General features: G+C 49.3%; 1 protein-coding gene across 3 annotated transcripts in view; it reads right to left on the bottom strand.

The window, feature by feature from the left end:
* PHKA1 (phosphorylase kinase regulatory subunit alpha 1) overlaps window positions 1-9,457 on the bottom strand; it is an 88,692-nt gene that overhangs the window by 51,861 nt on the left and 27,374 nt on the right. For all 3 annotated transcript variants that reach the window (XM_024199347.1, XM_024199390.1, XM_024199382.2), the window contains exons 15-16: window positions 5,831-5,940; window positions 3,674-3,818 (exon numbers count right to left, since the gene is read on the bottom strand). In XM_024199347.1, coding sequence (XP_024055115.1) covers window positions 3,674-3,818; window positions 5,831-5,940 — 255 coding nt within the window. The remainder of the gene's footprint in view (window positions 1-3,673; window positions 3,819-5,830; window positions 5,941-9,457) is intronic.

Genomic DNA, 9,457 nt, shown 5'->3' with positions numbered 1-9,457 from the left:
GGGGGGGGGGGGGGGGGGGGGGGGGGGGGGGGGGCTGAGTGCAGCTGGGGGTCAGAACCGCAGCAGGCAGCCGCGTGCCATTCAAAATCGGCTTGCGTGCTGTGTTTGGCACGCGTGCCGTAGGTTGCCAACCCCTGCCTTCGATCAAAGAGACCCATGACCCAGTAGAACCTCTCTCACCAATGCAGGACTGTTTCCTAGCGTGCATTAGGGTGACCAGATGAGGGGAAGAAAATATCGGAACACATGGGGGGGGGGGGGGGGCGGGTGCCCACCAGCAGAGCAAAAAAACCCAAACAAACAGTGCTGCCGGCGGATATCGGGACAAAAAGATCGGTCGGGACATGGGACAGACACTGAAATATCGGGATGTCTGGTCACCCTAGCGTGCATGGACTTGGGTTCTGTCCAGGCTGATTAAGATGTGCCAAACAATGGGGCTCCCTCCACTTCCCCCAAGCCAAGAGGTCTCACTACAGAACCAAGCTAGCAACAGGCCATGAGGGGCAAGTTCCTCTGCCAAACGTGGCAATGGAAGGGATAACGCCCTAGAACAGGAATGGCTTCAGCACAGGTGAGATGTCCTCTAGCCAAATCTCAGCTGTTTCAAGGGAGTGCCTTTGTTCCAGAGTTACCTTGTGATCAAACAACCTCCCTGTAACATCACAGGCCACTTATGCACCTGACAGGCTGGAGGAGATCAGGGAGGAATGTCCATGTGGGAAGGAAGCAAGGGCAGTCAGTCTCCAAAAAGGAAACAGATGCTGAGTAGGCAGGATATAAAGTCTTTCCCAGATTCCAGTCTCATAGGGGGATCCCAGCCAGACTGCCATGGGCAGGCAAAACGAACCCATCCAAAGCACTTAGGGCCTGGGCTGCAAGCACAGCCAGCCCAACTCGAGGGCTTCCAGGGACAGGGCTGCCACAGGCAGGGGAATGAAATATCAGCCCCAGGTACTAGAGTGCAGGGGAACTGCAGGGAGAGCAATAGGATGCCACAGCAAGGAGCACATTAGAAATACCCAGACCGGCTTAAAATAGACTGGGGCAACAGTGAAAATGAGAGGAGCAGGATAAGGAAAGTCCCCCTCTCCATGGAGGGCCAATGGCAGGGCTGGCTGGCCAGTGAAGAATGGTTCTGCTCCTTTTTTCTGGGCTTGGATGGAGCCACTGCTCACTTTGCCAGCATTTTATTGGTTCTTTTTCCTTCACAACCATTTAACAAACTTTCTTTTTTAAGTGATGGAGGGAGGAGGAGGGGAGGGAAGTGGAAAAACAAAAATGAAAATTCAGATGGAAATTGTTGCAAATTATGTCCTTGTAGCGGAGTGGTCACCCGCTCCTGCCTGGGAAGGGTTAAAGCCAGCCCTGCAGGGGGCTGGGGCTGTGGAAGGAAAGACCTGGGCTGATTGGGGGAAGCAGCGGCAGCCCCAGTCAGAGCCCAGCTGGCCCTATAAAGGCTTGAGCCAGGAGACACTCACTCTCTGCATTCAGAGAGCCTGGCTGCAGGGAGCTTGAGACAGGGTACCTGAGTGGAGCAGGGCTGGGGAAAGGCAGAGGCATTGGGGAGCTCCAGCCTGGAAAGCCCCAGGCTGTGGCCTAGCATTGGGCCAACAGGTACTGGGGGTTGCAGAGGGCAGCCCAGGGGTAGGCAAAGGCAGCAGGTCCAAACCCAACCTTGCCTGTGATGAGTGGTGGATACTGCAGTCTGCCCCAGGGAGTGGGGCTAGATGGTGACTGGCAGTAGTAGCCTTACACTGAGGCAAGGTGGGGTTAGTGGGTGGGGGTTCCCTTGGGAGAGGAGACCCAGAATGCGTAGGTACTGCCAGGGGGCAGCACCCAGAGAGAGGGGCACTGGGCCAGTGGCAAGGTGGATCACCGGCCTTCGGAGGGCGCTCCGGAGCTGGGATGAGCTAATTCCTGGAAGAGACCAGCAGGAGGCGCTGCAGGGGTGAATCTGACCCCTTACAGTCCTAGATGAGGCAGTTTTTTCTACAAAGAAGTGTTTCATTCATAAAAATTCAACCAGCTCAAGCCAACAGCAGAGCTCTAGGCTGGCATAGACTCTGGAGAAACCCCCAATGTCTCAGGGCAGAGGCACTTCCTGCAGGCGGGGAGGGAGGCATCTAACACTAATGTTTTGCCAATATTGCACAATGCAGCCTCTTTAACAAAGATCTGCATTCCGAGGCAACTGCGAGTTGAGCCCTCAGCCCCAATGGTGTCCAGTCTGACCCTCCCCTCTTGATGCAGTGCCTTCCACAGCAAGGCAAGCTCTTCACAGGTGTGACATTATTGACATGAACTGTGACCGTATAGATCATTGTTGCAACCAAGGTCCTATAGTTGCACCAAATCTTATACAAAGGAGGTCAAGTAAGGTATCTATGAAAAGGTTATGATTATGCTATCTGTATGCATGTATCATTTTTGTATTTAAAGTCATAAGTATTGGCCCTATACCTGTTTCAAATGTTGGCTCCTGGGGTAACACCCACAAAGTAATCAGCCAGATATGCCATGTAAGATATCTGCAAAAATGTTATAATTTTCCAGATATGATAATCTTGTTTATGTTTGTATCCCCTTTGTATTATGAGTTATAAATGTCTATTTCAAATTTGTGCTATGCTTCTGGATGACACGTCAAACGGTTTGGCATCAGCAATGTCTGGCCTGCTTGATGGCCTATTAAGGACCATCAGCTATACAACTGACCCATTGAGAGAAGGCAGATATACCTTAACTCAGCAAGGCATGCAGGGACATGCCTATGGAGAAAACTCTAAGGCTTTCAAGCCATGTGCTGGGCAGCTTGTGTTTGAAACAAAGGAAGCACAGGCCGCATGGCAAGAGATTATAAAGGGCAGCTGCATCTTCTCCATTTTGTCTTCAGTCCTGCTTCTGACCTCTGGAGGAACTGTGCTTGAAACTGATTCTCTGAACAAAAGACAATGACCCGTCCAAGCTGGGATGTTTGTACTCCAGAGACTTGATTGGTTTAAATCAGCAGTAATCCCATCAAGCCTGAACTAAGAACTTTGCAATTGCTGTATGTATTTGATTCCATTTAACCAATTTTAACTCATCTATATTTCTTTCTTTTTATGAATAAACCTTTAGCTTCTAAAGGATGGGCAACAGCATGATTTGTGGATAAAATCTGACTGGTATATTGAGCTGAGTCTGGAGCTTGGTGCTTTGGAATCGGGAGAACCTTTTTCCTTTTACTGGGGTATAGTTTTCATAACCATTCATCCCCATACGAAATGGCGCTGGTGGTGATACTGGGAAACTGGAGTGTCTGAGGGAATTGCTTGTATGACTTCTGGTTAGCCAGTGGGGTAAAACCAAAGTCCTCCCTGGGTGGTTTGGCGTGCCTTAGTAGTAAAGGACCCCCAGCCTTGGGCTGTGACTGCCCTGCTCTAAGCAATTTGTCCTGAATTGATACGCTCAGTTGTGTCCCATCAAAGGCCACTTTGTTACAACAGGTCATAGCATAACAACACAGTTCTGCCTCCTTCCCATTGATCAGCTAGGGCCTTTGGACCAGCTCCACAGAACTTCCTGGTGCAGATCTGCTGGGTGTGGGGGCCAAGAGGCTATGCTGTGTTTAAGGGATGCATTGACTTTCTTTTTCTGGATACTCAGAGACAGGCCCGAGGGCCTTTACCAAGCATGGTTTGTGAGATGGGGAAGGTGATTGTCGGACGTCCAGTCATCCTCCAGCGGCTGCACAGGTAGGAGAGGTCTGTCCGCAGCATCTCCACCATCATCTTGTTGTCCAGGGCCAAGTAGAACTGCTGCTGATCGATGAACTGCAGGGGATGTAGGAGCAGAGGTGAGCATGAGAGGATGAAAGCCACGAGGACTCAGACTGCTACTGCAGCACAGGGAGAGGTGGGAAGTGGACCATTCATGGAACAAAGGAGCAAAGCTAGAAAGGGCTTCTGCAACAGCACAGCAAGCAGGTCAATCTGTTGCCATTGATTGGTTCTGGGGCATCTGCAGGATTTAGGGGTCTTACAGGTGGCATGTGCTGTAGGCTGCATGAGTGCAAGACAGGCGATACTGGAGAATCAGAGGCGCTATGGGAGAAGCTAGTTCTTGGCTGCTAGGTCCCACTGGAAATCCTTTCTACATAACCTGCCTGGAGACTGACAACCCCAGATTCAAGACTCCTGCTTTAGGCATGGCTGCCAGCTCTCCAGCTGATAGGCAGCTGTGGGAAGGTGCTAATGCTGCCACACAGGGATGGGAGCCTGCTCACTGCCACACAGTAATTAAACCAGGGAATCAGTGGTAGTGACACTTCGGGAGAGAAGAGCAATGGGCACTGCTGAGTAGCATCCTGCTGTGAGGGGAAGTGCCCTTCCACTGCATTTCTAGCAGCTACTGTAGTGACAAAGCACACGTCAATACAGAGACAGACCAGATTTCAACAGCTCTGTAGCAAGGCATTTAACAGCAGGTGCTGCATACAGACTCAGTTAAATCGCTGTTAGATGAATGCCCCCATGGGGGCAGCAGGGGGGGGTCACTACTTTCCCACACAGTCTGCTTCTCTCCCCACTTATCTTCACACCACCCATAAACATAAGTCATCAGCTCAAGAGACACAAGCGTAGCTGCTGTATCATCTTGGTGACGGGAGCTCTGACTGCTCTGTTCTCTGACAGCCTCTGTTTGTCTACAGAGCTGCAGATAGTGCAGGCTTCACAGCCTCTCCAGTATGCTTAGCCCTGATGTAGAGAAGTCACCTGCTGCAGCAAGAGGATGACCTGCCTCTGTGCCCACGCAGCCCTCAGGCTCTCTGTCAAGCCTGCCAGCCTGAGGGCCAGTTGGTAGGAGATTTTAATTGCCTACCTACTCTCTGCACATAGGAGCCATGAGGCAGCCTGATGCACCCTGGCTGGGCTGGAACCAGGGACCTAGAAGGTGGAAATTTCTCTGCTCTATTACCAGTCCCTCTTGGTGTTCTTAAAAAGGAGGAAACCAAGGGATTTTAGTGTCTTTTTTTTTTTTTTAAATCAGGTTTTACAGCTTGCCACAGTCAAAGTCCTTTTCCTAATTTCTCCCTATTCACAGCAGCCTCTAGAAGGCTTACCTGTTTGTAGAGAAAAGGAAGAATTGCTTACAGGAGCACTTTCTACCCACACCCTCGGTGCCTCCCCAACCAGGAGGCTCTGGCTGTTCCCCTTTCCCTTCTTGTGAGGCTCTCTTCACAAACTGCTTTGTTGCTACACCCAGCTGCAGGGCCTTGACCACCATGGCATCACATAGTACCACGGGCAGCCATGCTGTTCCCAGGACTGGCTGAGCGAAGAGACATTTCCTTCCATTGCCTATGCACACACTGATTTTATGGTAGGGTCCACGCAGGAGCTGGACTGCTGCCATGGATCACTTCCTTTAAAAAACAGCATTGAAGCACCTGCTATGGAGAAACTGACAGGTTTCCATGGACTGGGTCAAGATTGGCAGGCCCCAACTCTGACTTCATGCCTCTGAGAGACAAGGTAGGTGGACCAGCCTTTTATTGGTGAGAGACTAAGAAGAGCTCTGTGTGGCTTGAAAACTTATCTCTCACCAACAGAGGCTGGTCCAGTAAAAGACATTCCCTCCCCAACCTTGTCTTTCTAATACCCTGGGATCCATATGGCTACAACTACACTTCACAGTTTGCAGCATCCTTTAAAAAGAAGCCTGTGCTTCAAGCCCTAAAGGCCATGCACCTACCTGGTTGGAGCTGCACCGCTTACACAGCATGGTCAATCCACATCTACCACCATGACACACAACTCAGCTGCCACACTGCCCAGCCACCTACCTGGGGTGTAAAGGTGAAGATGTTCTTTCTGATGTCGTAGAGCTTGGATGTGCCCAGGACTCCCATGTACCGGAAGGGTCGTCCACTCAGGTTCATTCGCTTATTGCGACCTGTGGGAAGAGGAGAGGTCAATGCCTCTGTTACTGAAATGCTCTGAGAGGAGAGCAAAGACAGGACATTTGGGCAAGAAGGCTCAGGCTCAAAGGCTGTCCAGTTGCAAAGAAACCCACTTGATCCAAGACATCTGGAGCAAGAGTGTTTCCAATAGCGATAATCTTGTCCCTTTTGGACAAAGCTTTGGTCCGAGGACAGCTCCCCACTCTGGATGTGCTATGCTGCACCTTAGGCATTATAGCCTATCTGAGCACTAGTCTGGGACTCTGGAGATTTGGGTTCTATTCCTGCATCTGGCCTGCTGGATGATCTTGGGCAAGTCACATGGCTGCTTTATGCCTCAGTTTCTCCATCTGTAAAATTGGGACAATACTGCTATGAAAAAGTGCTAGATAAGAGCTAGGGGCTCATTATTATGCCCTGTTCCAACATACTTCTTGCACTGGAGAGGAGTTAACATTTACAGCCCTCCCACTGGATCAGGCTCTATTGTTATCGTTGCAGGGGAAACTGACGATTTGTAGCTTAATTGAAATCCAGCTGCTAGAACTACTGTATGCTCCCTCCTTACACGGAGTCCAGCCTCCCGTTGCAAGCTGTGCTGGGATCCTTTGAACTTCTAGGTCCTACACTGCTTGTACCAAGATGTAGGAGTCCCTTGTTAATATACTGGCACCACTGCATGAAGGCTTTCCTCACCAGCATGCAGCAAATCTCAGGCAGTGGGGTGCGCAGACACATGCAGTGGGGAAAGCTATTCACTGTGTAAATGAAAATGTGCTCTCAGAACAGAGGAAGGAGGCAGTGTGATGCACTCTATATGTTTTATGGAAATGTGCTTATGAAAGTGAATGATGTAACTGGAATATGCTTTATGCAAAAGGTCTCTTGTAAGGTATCAGAACCAGGGGAGGGCAATGAAAGTGATTAGGGGGCTGGGACACATGACTTACAAGGAGAGGCTGAGGGAACTGCACTTATTTAGTCTGCAGAAGAGAGGAATGAGTAGGGATTTAATAGCAGCCTTCAGCTACCTGAAGGGGGGTTCCAAAGAGGATGGAACTAGGCTGTTCTCAGTGGTGGCAGATGACAGAACAAGAAGCAATGCTCTCAAGTTGCAGTGCGGGAGGTCTAGGTTGGATGTTAGGAAACACTATTTCACTAGGAGGGTGGTGAAGCACTGGAATGGGTTACCTATGGAAGTGGTGGAATCTCCATCCTTAGGGGTTTTTAAGGCCCGGCTCGACAAAGCCTTGGCTGGGATGATTTAGTTGGTGTTGGTCCTGCTTTGAGCAGGGGATTGGACTAGACCTCCTGAGGTCTCTTCTAACCCTAATATTCTATGATTCTATAACAAAGGTTATAACCTACTGAATATATTCCTCCTATTTGTATGCATGTATCATTCTTGTATCTGAAGCTAGAAATATGAAGTACAACTCTGAGGTCCTATTGTAATTATGCAAAGTGTGGGCCATTAATGGTGGTTTAGAATCTTGATGGCTCCCATTGACTAGGACAATTGGTTGTAAATGGTTTATTTACCTGCATGACTTCCTGTGTAAGTGTGGGCCAACCCAGGAAGCATGGAGACGAGGGGGGTCTTAGTGACATGTGACCATGTCATAGGATACTGGAATCCATCTTAATTCTTGTACATTTTCATTGAGGCGGGGGTGGGGACAAGCACAGACAAGATTCCCGCCTTATGCCAAAGCTATAAAAGGGAGGGGAGCAGGACAAAATGGGTTGCCAGTCATGAGAACCCCTGCTTACCACCTGAGATGTCTGCTGGAACTAACAAGGACTGTACAAGTGGAAAGGATTGGGCCCAGACTAGGAAGGAGCTGTGAAAGAAGCTTATTGGAATATCTTTGAGGGTGAGATTTTACCTGTAATCAGTTTCTTAGTGTATTAGGCTTAGACTTGGGTGTTGTTGCTTTATTTTGCTTGGTGACTTGCGTTCTGTCCACCACTTAAAACCAATTAAATCCTACTTTTTATACTTTGTTTATTAATAAAGTGATTTTTATTAACAAAAAGTGATTAATACCTGGGGGAGCAAACAGCTGTGCATATCTCTATCAGTGTTATAGAGGGCGGACAATTTGAGTTTACCCTGTATAAGCTTTATACAGAGTAAAATGGATTTATTTGGGGTTTGGATCCCATTGGGAACTGGGTGTCTGGGTGCTGGAGACAAGTAACCTGCTGAGCTGTTTTCAGTTTAGTCTGCAGCTTGGGGGCCTGGACCAGACCCTGGGTCTGTGTTGCAGCAGGCTAGCATGTCTGGCTCAACAAGACAGGGTTCTGGAAGTCCCAAGCTGTCAGGGAAAACTAGCTCAGAGGTAATTTCAGCACATCAAGTGACAATCCCAAGGGGGTCTCTGTGACCGAACCCATTATAGGCAGATTTCCAAGAAGCTGAAGGCTGTCTAGCAACGTGCTCCACAGGGCTTTCAGGGGCAGCACTGGCTGGAGCTTCACAAAGCAGAGGTTGGGATAGGACTTTAGGTCTCCCTTCCCCAAGCCATCCCTTCAACACCCAGCATCTTGTTCAAAACAGGTCCCTTCTAGAGATCAAGCAAGCAACACAAGAGGGGACTGCTGAAGAGTGAGTAGTCTCCAGAGGGGGAGGGAAGGAGTGTCAGCATTAATTCAGACCTCCCTCACCTGCATTCAACTGGCTGCAGAGAGAGGGGACAGGTCAAGGGCTTGGGATGATAACAGGGCTCCTGTCTTTTTGAAGTGTTCCCTTATTTCAGTGGCTCTCAACCTTTCCAGACGACTGTACCCTTTTCAGGAGTCTGTCTTATGTACCTCAAGTTTCACCTCCCTTGAAAACTACTTGCTTACAAAATCAGACCTAAAATACAAAACTGTCTCAGCACAGTGTTACTGACAAACTGCTGACTCTGATTTTATAATTACATGATAAAAATGAATCGGAATATAAATATTGTACTTTTTAGTGTAAGCTATATAAAGCAGCATAAACAAGTCATTGTCTGTATGAAATGTTAGTTTGTACTGACTTTGCTAGTGTTTTTTCTGTAGCCTGTTGCAAAACTAGACAAATATCTAGATGAGTTGATGTACCTCCTGGCAGAGCTCTGCGTATCCCTGGGGATACATGTACCCCGGCCTTATCTAGATGGCAAGGGAGTTCAGACTCCAATTGACCTTTCACCCCATGAAAGCTACCTGGGCAGTGAGAGGTTATGGAGCCTGTTGGAGGTCTGCATGCAGGAGCCCAGCACCACAGCATCTGGGCTGCAGGCTCCGCACTGGAGGTTGTGAGGTTTTTAACGAGAGGAAAACCATTTCCATCGATCTATGGCTCTGCTGAAACTTGTTATAACAAGATCTAGATTTGGAAGCAAGCTTGACCAACGTGGCCATATTGACAGCAGCCTGGGCTTACAGTCAGCAGGTTGGAGACCGACATTGGTGCTTGAAAGAAGGCTGGGGGGGGGGGGGGGGGGGGGGGGGGGGGGGGGGGGGGGGGGGGGG

This window comes from Terrapene carolina, unplaced genomic scaffold (assembly GCF_002925995.2).
Source record: "Terrapene carolina triunguis isolate 2854851 unplaced genomic scaffold, T_m_triunguis-2.0 Scaffold172, whole genome shotgun sequence".
Lineage (NCBI taxonomy): Eukaryota > Metazoa > Chordata > Testudines > Emydidae > Terrapene > Terrapene triunguis.
Note: the sequence above shows the minus strand (reverse complement) of the source record. Positions and strands in the feature narration are given on the sequence as shown.